Genomic DNA, 15,432 nt, shown 5'->3' with positions numbered 1-15,432 from the left:
ACTTAATCAATTAATTACAATGGAATTAACAAAATATTGTGTAATTTTGGCCATCACTATGGTCTTATAATCATATGCCAAAACATGTATATACGACTTTTTAGTTATGAAAACTGATATATATATATATATATATATATATAATATTACTCTATATATATTTTATTTTTGTTTTTGGAAAAGTGGGTTTGACTCCACATTTCTTCAACGACTTGTGGATAACAATGTGAGGTGAGATATACAGTTGATTAACCTGTGGCCATACCAAAAGATCTTCACGGTTCTAAAAGTCACGTCTTCTTATCTTTATATACATGCATGTTTGTCTATAATTATCCTCTTTCTACACTTTCAACAAAATATGTACAAAAATGTAATATTCTTATTTGGTTGATTATAATGGAAATTTCAGGTCTCCTCAAACCTCAATCTTATCTTTGCATTGACTGCTGCTTAGGATTTATGCGTTCTTCATTGAGTAGAAAAATGGATAAAAACGACATGATAGTGACAATTTTATTGATTGGTTGAATCCTAAATTATTATAGATTAGACCCAGTAAAAAAGGAAAAGGTTAGCTGACGCCCTAAAATCTTATATTTACCTAATAATCATTATAGTTTTATAATATTTGGCCTATTTTCTTTTGTTTTAAACCCTCTAAAAAATTAAATTTGTGTTTTGAATTCTCTAAAATTCTAAATTTTTGTTATTTCGCTCTATTTTTTTGTGATTTTTTCTACTTTGATAACATTACATAAATTTTTTTGTTTCTTTGACTCTTACATATTAAATTTACCTTTTCCTTTTAAAAGAATACTTTTATTTTATTCATTTATTAACAATTAGTAATTATTTATATTTATATTTTGACTTCGGTAAAAATTATTTTTAGGTTCGCCACTGCTTATATAATATTTACTTACACGATTCATAAGGTAACTAAATGCAACAGGAAACACAATGGCATGAAGATAAATTGGATAGTGATGAAATTTGTTTTAGTGATTCTTCTTGGAAATGGATTTTAATTACATGCAACTGAAATCATAGTTAGGGGAAATAAGTAATCTGCTCCCAACTACATCATATGCTGCATAAGCAATTAAAGCACATGTACCTCATTTTGCATACTCTTACACAATTGAGAAGGATTACTATTATATTAGGCTGGATAGGAGGCCATTGCATGGTAAGCGTTGGCCGACTAAAATTATACAAAAAGTGACAGCAAATTGGATAGAGAGATGGTAGTCGCGTGTCATTGTCTCAATGGATTTTGATTCGGCATGGTTGTCGAAAGCTGGAGAGAGTAATTCTGATTAAACATTTTCCCAATTCCGACATAACTTAAAAGAAAAAAAGAACAAAACAAAACTGAAAAAATGTGATATTTTTCACACCATTCGGCTCTCAAAACTCTTCTAAACACAAAAAAAAAGGTGATTTTGTCATCCATCCATTATGCAGAAAAGTGTTTTTTATATATAACTATTGTTGACTGTTCATTAGAAGTCATGTAGGATTAGTAAAGAGATTAGTAACGAATCTACTTCTCTATATCTAATCATTACTTAAGCTCCATTAGCTAATGATGCTTTTGAGCTTGAATTTTTTAGACTACATGCAACTGAATCACAGATAGGGGAAAGAAGTAACCTGCATAAGCAAAGCTCATGTACCTCGGGCTGTATAGGCCCATTACATAGTCCTAACTCAAGTGCTGACCAACTAAGTTAAACCGAGAAAGTGTGACAGCAGAATAGCAGATTGAGTGAGGGTAGCCACGTGTCTGTCTCAATGGAGTTTGACCCGGCACGGCTGAGGGAGTAATTATGAGCAAAGCTTTTTCCAATTCGGACGGAATTTAAAAAAAAAAACAAAACAAAACAAAAATTCGATCTCTCTCAAAACTATTCTAAACACACACAAAAAAAAAAAGAAGTGATTTTGTCATCCATGCGTGGACCTCGTCCATGTGAAAGTTCTTTACATTTTTTTTTCAATCTCGAATTGGAGAAAAAAAAAGTGTGAAGCTTTTTTGAGTAATGGTAGATAGATAGATAGATTCGAATCCAGATACGAAAGGAAGGAGAGGAGGGGGAGAGCATCGTCGTTGTTAAAGATGCCGGCGACCGGAGATGTAGACCGTCAGATCGATCAGTTAATGGAATGTAAGCAGCTGACGGAGACGGAGGTGAAGGCTTTGTGCGACCAAGCCAGAGCGATTCTTGTGGAGGAATATAATGTTCAACCGGTGAAATGTCCCGTCACTATCTGCGGTGATATCCATGGTCAATTTTACGATCTTATTGAGCTTTTTCGAATCGGTGGCTCTGCGCCTGATACTAATTATCTCTTCATGGGCGATTATGTAGGTTCGTTCTTTATTTCACTTTTTTTTTTTTTTTTTTTGATTTCAAATTTCAAAAGTTTTGTTCTTTCTGCAATTTTTGAGGTTGTTAGCTTTGGATGGAGTGGTCACACCTTCAGTTACAAGTTCAAAGTTTGATTCTTTCTGCAGAATCTATAATGGGTTATTGATAGAATTGCATTGAGAGTTTACTGTGTGTTTTCTCTAGAGGAAATGGTCATGAGTTATTGTAATTGACATAGTTGTTGTTGTTGTTGTTGCTGTTGTTGTTATGATTGTGTGAACAGATCGTGGGTACTATTCTGTGGAGACAGTAACGCTTTTGGTAGCTTTGAAAGTTCGGTATAGAGATAGGATTACAATCTTGAGAGGGAATCATGAAAGCCGTCAGATTACTCAAGTGTAAGTATTTCTCTTTTCCCTAATTTGAGTACAAGTTTATTAGTCTGTTTCAAATTCATGCTAATCTAGTTGATATGATTGCATATTTGGGTTTTTGTTTTCTGAAACTAACTTCAAGGGTTAAGGTTGCTGATTACTTCTTTTGCTTACCCTTTTAGGTATGGGTTTTATGACGAATGCTTGAGGAAGTATGGTAATGCAAATGTCTGGAAGTCTTTTACAGACCTTTTTGATTACCTTCCTCTTACTGCTCTCGTTGAGAGTCAGGTATTAACCCATGAGTTTCACCTTATTCTTCCACCTCATTTATATGGTTTCTATCTGATATTGAGGTCTCTTTTTGACTTGGCCTCAACACTTTTTCATCCTGTAGATTTTCTGTTTACATGGCGGACTTTCGCCTTCTTTAGACACGCTTGATAACATCCGAGCATTAGACCGCATTCAGGAGGTAACTTCTAATTTCCTTGTTCACCAGACAAGCAACATATTACTTTAGTGACTCTGGATTTAAGCATTGTCTTTCTGTTGTTGAGAACTTATAGGTTCCACACGAAGGTCCAATGTGTGACCTCTTATGGTCTGATCCAGATGATCGGTGTGGTTGGGGTATATCTCCTCGTGGAGCTGGATACACATTTGGACAAGATATCGCCACTCAGTTTAACCACACCAACGGACTAACGCTTATATCCCGCGCCCACCAGCTTGTCATGGAAGGATACAATTGGTGTCAGGTAAAAGAACAAGCAAATACCAAAAATTCCTATAGCGTGGGGACTTGTTTCTCTCTTATTAGTCTACTGACATCTTGTTTTGGTTTCCTCAGGAAAAAAACGTTGTGACTGTGTTTAGTGCTCCTAACTATTGTTACCGATGTGGTAACATGGCTGCAATTCTAGAGATAGGAGAGAACATGGAGCAGAACTTTCTTCAGTTTGATCCGGCACCACGTCAAGTCGAACCAGAAACGACTCGCAAGACCCCTGATTATTTTTTGTAAATTTTTGTGAATACAATGCCACACCAGTTGTTTTTATTTCTATTCTTGGTTCAGTCTACTTTCAAGTCATCTGTGGTGGGTTCCATTTGTTTCTTTTGTTTTAGTGTTTGCCGGTTTTAGTTAGAATTCAAAGTAGTATTCATCTTGACCGTGTCTAAAATCATATTTGGGGTTCAAAGAGGTGTCCGAGTTTAGTAACAAGATTTGTGCCGTGAGAGACAGAGAAAATCCTTTTCCTTGATCTGATCGTCTATTCTCTCAATGCTTCTCTTCGTGACAACATTTTGCCTATTTTTAACAATAAAAAAGAAGAACATTTTGCTTATAGGCTTATGATGGTTTCAAAGTCCTCATGATCCCTTTGTCGCAGCCTCTCAATGTATTTCTATCTCTCTGATGACAATGATGAGAGTGCTAATCTGGTGAAGACGACAATGGCATTTACTTGTGAGTTATTGGATAATCACATTCCGAGTCACAAAGTTACAAGTTGAATACTATTAATTATCACAAAAAAATTATTATATTCAAAAACTTAGTTTAATACTCTTAAAAGAAAATTAACTGAACTAAACCGAAACAAAACTTAAACCAACAAGGCAACAAGGAATGCAAAACACATGATTGGACATGCATAATTTGGTTCCATATGCTCCTCGAACATGTTGTAAGCACTCTGTCTGACTAGTTCACAATATGGGACCGGTTACACGGTCAGTTTGGTGCTACCTTCAAAATAGTGTAAATTATTTCTCAATTTCGTTTGGTTGATAGTCCTTTTCTGGAAATGAAAAACTCTACGAGTTATCGTTATAATCCGTCAAAAAAAAATATATAGTCAAATTTTACATTTTGGTTGATTATTTTTATTTTAGCTCATATATAGTTTTACATTAAACATAGTCAACTTTTAAAAATTAGTTGATTATTTTTAGCTCATAGTTTTTACATTACCTAGCTTGTAAGTTTAATGTTCTCTTCTGACTTTGATCATATTCACTAATTTTATTGAAACTATTCAAATGAGCTGCCAAATTTTTTTAGTTTCAAATTTTGTTATAGCCTAACTTTTTTTTTTTTGGGTTTTGGTTTGGTCAACTGTTTCTTTCTTGATTTTGAAACTTCAAAGCCTAACTTTCATCTCAAAGTAAAACTAATCAACTTGTCTAAATGACTTAATTTCTAATTCCCCTTAAACGTATCTAAAAGATCATTAACTTAGCTGAATCTAACAATGATCTCTACTGTATGTATTTTAAAAAGATCGGACCCATAATGTTATAAGTTACGCTTCGTATTATATATTGAAAAATTGAACTCTAGGTAAAGCACCCCAAATATACCTTTTTAGCACATGCTACAGATCACAAATCATGGGTTATATCATTCTCACCAAAAATCTATTTTCCATAATTCCAGCAAATAAATTAAATTTTGAATATATCAAACATATGTAAGCAAAACACACAAGTTCAATACTATTTCATAAATCTGAACACGTTTGTTTGCATATTTATGTGGTATACTATTAATATATGGCCCCATAAAAAAAATGATTTTAAAATTTGAATTTGGGTAAAATGAGGGTAGTAGTAGTGAAAGCGAAACTAAACGACATGGACAACGACAAATAAATGAGAATTGTAATTGGGCAAACGAAAACTAACGTTCACACCGACACGACCATAAACGACGTTGTCACTTTGTCTATTTGCAAAACTGCATTTTATAAACAAAAAAGATGGTTACGTTTTTTTAAAAAAAAACTATTGAGAGAATGTGTGGTGGGTATCCTATTCGAACCCACCTGGCTGTTATTATTCTAATAATCATTATAAAAAAATTATGAAAATAAACTAATCAAGACTTAACTCTTTTTTTTCTTGTGATATTTTTTTGCACTTGGAATTTGAGCCAAAGAAATATATAACCGAAAGTTATAGTAATTTAATAACGTTTATTAGCGGTTATTTGCATTCTAATTTGGAGTTTTTGTATATACAATGTGAACGTCCCAATGATCACCGTTTAATTTCATGTGTGTGTGTGTTTTTACCGTTCATCATTTAATCAAAGCTTTATTATATAAAGGACTTACTTTAACTAACACACAACACAAACACTAAAAAATATGTTCTACAAATTATTAACCAATTCGATGAAAACGACGTAGTTTAAACAATAACTGGCTTTCCATCTTCGTCGTACACGCCGGTTACCAAAAAAAACTTGTAATCTCTCTCTCTCTCTCTCTCTCTTTCTCTGTGTTGTTCTGTTCAAAGCTTTTTTTTTTTTTGTTTTTGTTTTCTTCCAAATTGTGCTTTAAAGTTGGGAAACCCAAAGTCAAGATTTTTTTTCCGATAAAGTTTTAATTCTTTCGTTGAATTTTCTTTCACTATCTTTCTATAATTCTTTCTTCTTCTGCTTTGTTATTAATGGCTTACCCAAATTTGTGAGCTCTCTTTCTTCTTCTTCTTCTTCTTCTTATTTCATTCTCCAAATTTGTGTGTGTGTTTTAGGGTTTTTGTGATTTGTGTGAAGCAATGAAGAAGTCTAAACTCGAGAACTCTGTTTCACAGTCAAGATTCGGGCTTGTTCAGTTCTTATTAGCTCTTCTTCTCTTTTACTTCCTCTGCATGAGCTTTGAGATCCCATTCATGTTTAGAACAACCGGCTCTGTCTCCAGTTCTGATGATGATGGTTCATCTGACTCGTTGCCGAGACACATGGTCGTTGGTGGTAGTAGTAAAGAAGCAAATTTGGTTCTTGGAGGAGAAGAAGAAGAAGACCCACATCGACTTTTCAAGGATCTGGGTCGGGTGGGTCGAGTCCCGGAGCGGAGAATGCGAGAGTTTAAGTCCGTCTCTGATATTTTCGTCAACGACAGCTCTTTCGACAATGGCGGATTCAGCGACGAGTTCTCAATCTTTCACAAGACGGCCAAGAACGCGATTTCGATGGGGAAGGCAATGTGGGACGGACTCGATTCGGGTTTGATTAAACCCGAAGAAGCTCCGGTTATGACCCGGATTGAGAAATGTCCCGATAACGTTACGGTTACCGGGTCTGAGTTTGTGAACCGGAGCCGGATCTTGGTTTTGCCCTGTGGGTTAACGTTGGGTTCTCACATTACCGTTGTGGCTACGCCGCATTGGGCGCACGTTGAGAAGAGTGGTGATAAGAAAGCTATGGTGACTCAGTTTATGATGGAGCTGCAAGGTTTGAAGGCTGTTGACGGTGAAGATCCGCCTCGGATTCTTCATTTTAACCCGAGGATTAAAGGTGATTGGAGTGGGAAGCCTGTGATTGAGCACAACACTTGTTACCGTATGCAATGGGGTTCAAGTTTGCGTTGTGATGGTCGTGAATCTAGTGATGAAGACGAATCTGGTAACTTATGTTTTCTTTATTGTGTCTGACTTAAGTTGACTTTAAAACTATTGTTTAGTGTTCAACTTGTTTATATTAAAGGTTACTTTTTTTTTTATAATCTTGATGAGAACTTTGATTTTTGTGATAGTTGATGGAGAGGTGAAATGTGAGAGGTGGAAGAGGGATGATGGTGGTGATGATTCTGATGAATCGAAGAAGACATGGTGGTTGAATAGGTTGATGGGTCGGAGGAAGAAGATGATGGCACATGATTGGCCATACCCTTTTGATGAAGGGAAGCTTTTTGTTCTTACACTTCGAGCTGGGATGGAAGGTTATCACATTAGTGTTAATGGGAGACATATCACGTCTTTCCCTTATAGAACCGTGAGTAAAATTGATTACAATAGCTCGTTGATGGAATGGTTTTAACATTGGCTGAATGGTATGATGTCTTTTTTTTGTCAGGGGTTTGTTCTTGAGGATGCCACTGGATTAGCAGTCAAGGGGAACATTGATGTGCATTCTGTGTATGCTGCCTCGTTACCCTCTACAAATCCGAGTTTTGCACCGCAGAAGCATCTCCAGATGCAAAGCATATGGAAAGCTCCTTCGTTACCTGAAAAGCCTGTTGAATTGTTTATCGGAATTCTCTCTGCTGGTAACCATTTTGCTGAGAGAATGGCTGTGAGGAAGTCATGGATGCAGCAAAAGCTAGTCAGATCGTCCAAAGTTGTTGCTCGCTTCTTTGTGGCATTGGTAAGCACAACTCTTGAAATACAGTCATTGGTTTGACTCCATTTTTGTTTATTATGCTAATTTATCATCATGCAGCATGCAAGAAAGGAAGTCAATGTGGATCTAAAGAAAGAAGCAGAGTACTTTGGTGATATTGTCATAGTACCATACATGGATCATTATGACCTTGTTGTGCTCAAGACGGTTGCCATCTGCGAGTATGGGGTAATTTCTTTGTCACTGGTTCTTTTCTTTGTGTTCTCCTTACCTTTTATTACTTTTCTAACTATTCATCTGGGAAATCAATTGTAGGTTAACACAGTGGCGGCCAAGTATGTTATGAAATGTGACGATGATACATTTGTGCGAGTGGATGCCGTGATCCAAGAAGCAGAAAAGGTTAAGGGAAGAGAGACCCTTTATATTGGAAACATTAATTTCTACCATAAGCCTCTGCGTACTGGGAAATGGGCTGTGACATTCGAGGTATAGATTTTGTAGCAAACTCAAATCTCAACTGAGCTGAACAGGTAACATGAAACATATGGTTTTTAGACATTATGTTGATTCTTCTTAATTGTGAAATCAGGAATGGCCAGAAGAGTATTATCCTCCATACGCAAATGGTCCGGGTTACATCTTGTCATATGATATAGCTAAGTTTATCGTTGATGATTTTGAACAGAAGAAATTAAGGGTAAGTTTTCCTTTACGTATACACAAGATTTTTGAGGTGATCCCATCCAAGAAACATCAAAAAATGGTCTTGTACTTCTTGGTTTTTTTTTGCAGTTATTCAAGATGGAAGATGTGAGCATGGGAATGTGGGTGGAGAAGTTCAACAAGACTAGACCAGTGGCAGTGGTTCACAGCCTCAAGTTCTGCCAGTTTGGCTGCATAGAAGACTACTTCACTGCTCATTATCAGTCGCCTCGCCAGATGATTTGCATGTGGGATAAGCTGCAGAGACTCGGGAAGCCCCAATGCTGCAACATGAGATGACATAACATTGCTTTTTTTGCCGGATTCTGGAATTTTTCGTTAGAAAGGAAAATGAAGAAGCAGATGGGGACATTATGGAGCTAACTGTTTAGATCTCTGTATATATAGAAACAATATATAATGTATCTATATATATAATATAATGAAGAGCTCTTGAAAAGTTGACTGAAGAGTCAGACTGTTTTTGCAGCACAAAACACAGTTGCAGTATTTGCTCTTTCCAAGTTTCTTTTTTACCAATGGCGGAGAACTCACACAAAGTTGAGGAGCGGTGGGCCGAGACCGATACGCTCGTCTTTTCCGCATATATCCTCCATCTTCTAATTTATAAATCTAGTTAAAACTATAAAGTAGCATAACCCGCAAAATAATCTCCTATGGTGAAAATAAAGTTGAGCTTTCCTTAGTAAAGAAACAAGTAAATTAGCAATGTGACAAAGCTGATTCGGGCTGAGCCACTGAGGCAGAGTTTGAAGCCTTATGAACAAGTTCAGGCCTATTTGATCAAGGTTTTGAATTTTTAAGAATAGTAAGACTTAAGAGCGACTAAAGGTTGGCTCTAGATTTCTTTGACTGTGTGGCCGGCTGTGTTAACCTTTGGTCCCTCAAAGCGGCAGTTTAGAGAGACCAAAAAGTAAAGCATAAACGGCTATGTTTTGGCTTATGCAACCTGAAGGCGACAAAGCAATTTTGGATTCACTGATCAGTTCTTGCTTAGCACCCCCAATAAGACCCTAACCCAACAGTCTAACCCCATCCACAAGAAAGTCTTTTCTCATCCATGGTGACGTCTCTATCTGTGAATCCCTTAACATCGTTCAGTGCGTCGATGAAGCTTGGTCCTCTGATCCTTCCATCCTTTCGTCTCAACCTTACGATCGCGCATCTGCTCGGTTCTGGGCTCAGTACGTTGACGACAAGGTAAACGAGTTTACACTCACTTCCATGGATACACATGCTCTGTTCTGCTAGTTAAAGTTTTTAAAATGCTCTGTTTTGCTAGTTAAAGTTTGAAACTTTGGTTCGTGAAGTCAAACTAAAAGCTTAGATCTTGATATTCGAATATAGATCTGACTGGAGATTAGAAACAGAGAAGAAATCAGATATTAAGTCAACTCAAGGCTTTTCTGTTTATGTGTTGTATGAAACAGTGTTTCGAGTCGTTAGATGCGGTGGCCGGGGCAAAAGACGACGAAGGGAGAAAGGCAGCGGCGGGAAAGCTGATAGAGTGTTTGGGGATACTAGAAGAGACGTTTCAGAAGAGCAGCAAAGGGTTAGGGTTGTTCGGAGGAGAAAACATAGGTTACATCGACATTGCGTGTGGGACACTTTTAGGTCCGATCTCCGTGATCGAGGCGTTTTCTGGCGTCAAGTTTCTCTAAGAAGAGACGACACCAGAGTTGATGAAATGGGCAGAGAGGTTCAGGACCCATGAAGCCTCAATTTTTGAGGTTTTTTAACAATCCAACAAGTTTTCAAATCTTCAAACTTTGAGGTTTTGAGAACCTCAAAACTACTTTTTTTTTTTTTTTTTTCAATTTAGTCCCTATAGTTATGTCTTTCATAAATAATTGTAGAAAATTTAATTAAGTAAATTTAAGCACACTAGCTAAAACAATTTTAATAAACAAAATAAAGAATAAAGAGGCTCATTTATCACTTCTGAATGCTTTGATTGATCACATATGGGAGCATTATGGAAATAATGCTTGATTAATTATCTATTTTATATGTAACTTTGTAAAACTTGTGTTTATGTGTGTTTTATTATTATACTAGGTACGGACTTGCACGTACGTGCGTGATTGATTTCAAAAACTATGTTTACTATAAGGTTTTTAATATATTATGTGCACATACAGTTATATCTATAGATATAATTATTTGTTAAATCATTTACAGTTCAAACTTATATTAGTTTGGTTTCATTCAGTTTGTGATTTTTGAAATAATAAAAGTTTCAGCATAAAATTAGGATTCACAAAACAATATATCCGAATCTAACGTTTACCGAATTAGTGATGAATCAGAATTGTATAAAACTTGTAAATTATGAAATGGATAAAAACCATCAAAAATATTAAAACTTCTCAAAACGAATGACCTAAATTCTTAAGCGGGTCAAACCCGTCCCGATAGCCATACTCCATAAGGGGTATAATATTTTTTTTATCTATATAAACTCATTCCTCGAAATCTTTAAGAAATAATATCAAAATATATATAAGATTTTCTATTTTTAATATGTTAATTTTGAAATTAAGGAATCTGTAATATATGTTAGTCTTATGTATCATAAATTTTCTATATGGAAAACTGCAAATTAGGATTTACATAAGTTTAAATATTTTATACTTTAAAATATATTTAAGATGCCGTCAAATTGTTTTTTAAAGATTTTCCAATATATGTTATTCAAAATTAATTTCAATTTTTTTTGGTCAAAAATTTCAAACAATAAGAAATAATATTATTTATATTTTTGAAAATATGATTTAAATATGTATTTTTTACATCTCATGTTATAATTTTTATTATATTATAATACATAGGTTTTGAAATAATTTCGAAAACATGTAGGAGATAGTATTTATTAATATTTGAATAATATTTACTTAGAATTTATAGGAACATAATATTGTGTATATAAATAAATTGAATAGTCACCATTTTTGTGTAAAAATAAAAAAATAAAGAATTTGAACAGGAATGGCAGTTTTGTGTAATATTATAGAATATTAAGGGCAAATAATAAATTAGGCACAAAGCTCTCTGACGACAGACACGTCAACTTTTTTTTCAAGAATGCTTCTCTTTTAATATATAGGTGATATGTAATTTATATTATCATGTAACCTTTATTATGTAATACTGTGTGTTGTATAATAAATTAAATAATATTTTGGGTTGTATAGTAAATAAAACGTATGTTATAGATTTATTTATTAGTTTTTATAATTATTAGTGAATTTTGTAAATATTAAGGACTATATTGCAAATTAATTAGTATTTAAGGATTTTTTTGAAGATTCATTGTTGGAGCAAACCACCATCAAATCTTTATTTTGAAGATTTGTTCCCTTCGAAATGAGAGACTTATTGGAGATGCCATTAGTGAGTCACTAATGAGTCTATGATAATATCAAGGGAATTTGGCTAAGAATGCCATTTTTCTACAAAAACTTATCAAAAATGCCACTTTTTATTTCCTTTCTCTAAAATGCCATTTTTTTTAATTGAGAGAAAGTGTGAGAAGACCAAATTACACCTGTCCTAAAAACTGAGAAAAATGCAAACATGAGAATTCAAAGCGCATGCGGGAGAATGATGTTGTTCATCATTCTGCAAGAGTGTGATCCGACAAAAACTTTGATCATTGTATCTGGTCCACTGGAATTGCAGATATTTAGTGTGTACATTATTTTCTGTTAGGAGTGGACACAAATCGTCATACTAAACCTTGATATGGTCCACTTTAGAGACGAAAAACATAATAGTGATAGACAAAAAATCTTGGCTGCTAGATGTGGTTTACCGGATCTGCAAACCTGCAGTTTCGACAAGTTTTTTGTTAGCAATGGAAACAAAATGCATGGCCAAACATATATGGTCCACTAAAGAGATAGAAGGACATGATAGTGGTAGAGTTTTATTGTTAGCAATGGACACAAAACATATTACCAAACATATATAGTCCACTAAAAAGAACGAAGGACATAATAGGGATGGACAAAAACCTGATCGGTTAGATCTGGTCCACCGGATCTGCAGACCTGCAGTGTAGACAAGTTTGATAGTGGTTGACAAAAACTTGGTCGACTGGATCTTGTCCACCGAACACCAGATTTGCAGACCTCCAGTGTGGACAAGTTTTATTGTTATTAATGGACACAAAACACATTACCAAATGTATATAGTCCACTAAAGAGAATGAAAGATATAATAGAGATGGACAAAAATCTGGCCGGCTGGATCTGGTCCATCAGATTTACAGACCTGCGGTTTTGCCTGTCTGTAGTTGGATATAAGAACTCTGAAACTAGACCTAGCGGTTTCACCTGTCATGGCGGAGGCAAACGGATCAGACGGAGGTCTTGGGCAAATAATTATGTTTGAATCTCTTTCTGGAAGATGGATAAACGGAAAAGTGGAGAGTTAGAATGAGGAGATAGAGATTTCTGTTGTGGGAAAAATTGATGAGCGAAATTTTATTTGCGTTTTTGTGTTAAAAAAAAAAGGGTATAATAATCTTTTAATTAGAAGGTTATGGCAGGCGGGAAAAAGAAATGAGGAAAGTGGCATTAACCAAAATGTTTGGTACTATGGGAGTTTTGATAAAATTCTCTAATATCAATTTTAAGCATGTTTTTGTTTGTTATATTAGATAGACTATGAAAACAAAATTGTATAATGTATTAACAAGCTTTAGGCTTTAATTGTTTATTTTACTAAAAAAAACAAGATTGTGTACATTATCCAAAAGGAGAGAAAAACCAAAGTGAGACGTCACTAACAAGTAACAACAAAAGAGACGAACTCGTGTAAACTTAAAATGATTAATGACAACGACAAGAAAACTGTCAAAAAAAAAAAATCGCTGTCTATTAGCTGAAATCATCCTAATCCACAACAGATACGGAAGTGCGATTTTTGAGGTAGAAGACGAAGCTCTGTGACTTTCGAAATGGAGAAGAAAACACTTTACTCTTATTACGATGTTAATTTTGTAACAGATATGAAAATAAAAAATAATTCATATAATCTTTATTTCCAAATTCTTTAATATTTATACTCTTATTATAAAGAGATGTTATGATAAATTTTGGTTAAGTGATTCTCTAAAAAGCAAACAAACTAATAACATCATCAATATTTCTTGTGTGTAGATAGAGAAACCCAAAAAAATGGACTTATTTGTAATGGTATTAGGAGCATCAGAAATTGGATAAAAGGTGAGAGCTTGGACAAACGAAGATGATCCACGCCAAACAAAGACTGTGACAAACAACCAAAGCAGATCCTGAGTTCCGTGAGGTTCTGCATCTTCTTCAACACAAGGCTGCATCGTTTCTCAATTTGGAGTTGTTCAGTGTAAATTCAACTGACACAAACCGGTTTTTTCTTGGAAGAGCGAATACAGCATTGTCCATAAAAACAAATGCTTGAAGTGTATTTTGATATGTCTACCGTAAGATCAAACGTGAGAATTTGGACACTAGTAGAAATATCGTTACTGTTGGTTATCTTGAAGTGTATCTTGGCTTCGAGATTGGTTAAGCACCTTAAGGCAATTCGATGGCCAATCAAATAATAATATTTCTAACCTTATGTCCGCATAAATAAATATAATGGTATACAAATATATGAGTTACATAGGAAGTGCTTTTGTGATTCTTTTGGTGTTCATAGTTTATAACTTAGTGTTCTAGAAGACACTGCGTCACCGGCTTTGACTCTCACATGCCACTAGCTGACGAGAATTACGACCCTTAATTCCACTTTTCTCCCTAACTCAACTCTCTATATAAACACACACTCACCTGAATAAGTTCAATAAAACCTAGGAGAAAACATGGCACAGAACGATACAGTGAAGCTGATAGGTTACTGGTCAAGCCCTTTTGCCCTTAGGGCACGAGTGGCTTTACACTTGAAATCTGTCAAGTACGAGTACTTGGACGAACCTGATGTTATTAAGTCAAAGAGTGAACTCCTTATCAAGTCTAACCCCATCCACAAGAAAATCCCTGTCCTCATCCATGGTGACGTCTCCATCTGTGAATCCCTTAACATCGTTCAGTACGTCGATGAAGCTTGGTCCTCTGATCCTTCCATCCTTCCTTCTCAACCTTACGATCGTGCATATGCTCGGTTCTGGGCTCAGTACGTCGACGACAAGGTAAACGAGTTTACACTCACTTCCAAGTCTTCCATGGTCATGGATCTCTGTTACACATGCTCTGTTTTGCTAGTTAATGTTTTAAAAATGCTCTGTTGTGCTTGTTAAAGATTGAAACTTTGGTTCGTAAAAGTCAAACTAAATGTTTAGATCTTGATATTCGAATATAGATCTGAGTGGAGATTAGAAACAGAGAAGACATCAGATGTTTTATGTTTTATGTGTTGTATGAAAACAGTGTTTCGAGTCGCTAAATGCGGCGGTGGGAGCAAAAGACGAGGAAGGGAGAATGGTGGCGGCGGGAAAGCTGATGGTGTGTTTGGGGATACTAGAAGAGACGTTTCAGAAGAGCAGCAAAGGGTTAGTGTTCTTCGGAGGAGAAAACATAGGCTACCTCGACATTGCATGTGGGACACTTTTAGGTCCAATCTCCGTGATCGAGGTGTTTTCCGGCGTCAAGTTTCTCCAAGAAGAGACAACACCAGGGTTGATCAAATGGGCAGAGAGGTTCAAGACCCATGAAGCTGTTAAGCCGTACATGGCAAGTGTCGATGAGTACGTCGCGTTCGCAAAGCAGAAGTTCAGCATTCAATGATGTGTGTAATGCTTCCAAAGTAATGTGTTTGTGTGTGTGGGGGGGGG

The 15,432-nt window shown here is 35.5% G+C and overlaps 4 protein-coding genes and 1 pseudogene across 4 annotated transcripts; all 5 read left to right on the top strand.

Moving 5' to 3' along the window:
• LOC104776566 (serine/threonine-protein phosphatase PP2A-5 catalytic subunit-like) lies at positions 1,881-3,927 on the top strand. The gene is made up of 6 exons (XM_010500663.1): positions 1,881-2,378; positions 2,662-2,776; positions 2,935-3,043; positions 3,150-3,227; positions 3,322-3,513; positions 3,606-3,927. Exons 1-6 carry the CDS (start codon positions 2,126-2,128, stop codon positions 3,777-3,779), a joined length of 921 nt encoding a protein of 306 aa, XP_010498965.1. The 5' UTR covers positions 1,881-2,125; the 3' UTR covers positions 3,780-3,927.
• On the top strand, positions 5,937-9,061 carry LOC104776565 (hydroxyproline O-galactosyltransferase GALT4). Its single transcript, XM_019243647.1, has 8 exons — positions 5,937-6,010; positions 6,299-7,169; positions 7,300-7,538; positions 7,620-7,910; positions 7,986-8,114; positions 8,202-8,375; positions 8,479-8,586; positions 8,682-9,061. The coding sequence occupies exons 2-8, from the start codon at positions 6,323-6,325 to the stop codon at positions 8,889-8,891; spliced, it is 1,998 nt and encodes a 665-aa protein (XP_019099192.1). The 5' UTR covers positions 5,937-6,010; positions 6,299-6,322; the 3' UTR covers positions 8,892-9,061.
• On the top strand, positions 9,131-10,273 carry LOC104778858 (glutathione S-transferase U13-like). Its single transcript, XM_019239945.1, has 3 exons — positions 9,131-9,184; positions 9,714-9,812; positions 10,043-10,273. The coding sequence occupies exons 1-3, from the start codon at positions 9,131-9,133 to the stop codon at positions 10,271-10,273; spliced, it is 384 nt and encodes a 127-aa protein (XP_019095490.1).
• Positions 13,796-14,168, top strand: LOC104778857 (annotated as a pseudogene).
• LOC104776564 (glutathione S-transferase U13-like) lies at positions 14,426-15,425 on the top strand. Its single transcript, XM_010500661.2, has 2 exons — positions 14,426-14,790; positions 15,029-15,425. The coding sequence occupies exons 1-2, from the start codon at positions 14,464-14,466 to the stop codon at positions 15,383-15,385; spliced, it is 684 nt and encodes a 227-aa protein (XP_010498963.1). The 5' UTR covers positions 14,426-14,463; the 3' UTR covers positions 15,386-15,425.

The sequence above is a fragment of the Camelina sativa genome, chromosome 3 (assembly GCF_000633955.1).
Source record: "Camelina sativa cultivar DH55 chromosome 3, Cs, whole genome shotgun sequence".
Lineage (NCBI taxonomy): Eukaryota > Viridiplantae > Streptophyta > Magnoliopsida > Brassicales > Brassicaceae > Camelina > Camelina sativa.
Note: the sequence above shows the minus strand (reverse complement) of the source record. Positions and strands in the feature narration are given on the sequence as shown.

Bases quoted from the DNA above. Each gene is read 5' to 3' on its own strand.
- LOC104776566 (XM_010500663.1), top strand. From the start codon at position 2,126: ATGCCGGCGACCGGAGATGTAGACCGTCAGATCGATCAGTTAATGGAA. The intron at 2,379-2,661 runs GTTCGTTCTTTA...TTGTGTGAACAG, and splicing joins CTTCATGGGCGATTATGTAG to ATCGTGGGTACTATTCTGTG. The intron at 3,514-3,605 runs GTAAAAGAACAA...TGGTTTCCTCAG, and splicing joins AAGGATACAATTGGTGTCAG to GAAAAAAACGTTGTGACTGT.
- LOC104776565 (XM_019243647.1), top strand. From the start codon at position 6,323: ATGAAGAAGTCTAAACTCGAGAACTCTGTTTCACAGTCAAGATTCGGG. The intron at 7,170-7,299 runs GTAACTTATGTT...TTTTTGTGATAG, and splicing joins TAGTGATGAAGACGAATCTG to TTGATGGAGAGGTGAAATGT. The intron at 8,376-8,478 runs GTATAGATTTTG...TTGTGAAATCAG, and splicing joins AATGGGCTGTGACATTCGAG to GAATGGCCAGAAGAGTATTA.
- LOC104778858 (XM_019239945.1), top strand. From the start codon at position 9,131: ATGGCGGAGAACTCACACAAAGTTGAGGAGCGGTGGGCCGAGACCGAT. The intron at 9,185-9,713 runs GTCTTTTCCGCA...AACATCGTTCAG, and splicing joins GGGCCGAGACCGATACGCTC to TGCGTCGATGAAGCTTGGTC. The intron at 9,813-10,042 runs GTAAACGAGTTT...TGTATGAAACAG, and splicing joins CTCAGTACGTTGACGACAAG to TGTTTCGAGTCGTTAGATGC.
- LOC104776564 (XM_010500661.2), top strand. From the start codon at position 14,464: ATGGCACAGAACGATACAGTGAAGCTGATAGGTTACTGGTCAAGCCCT. The intron at 14,791-15,028 runs GTAAACGAGTTT...GTATGAAAACAG, and splicing joins CTCAGTACGTCGACGACAAG to TGTTTCGAGTCGCTAAATGC.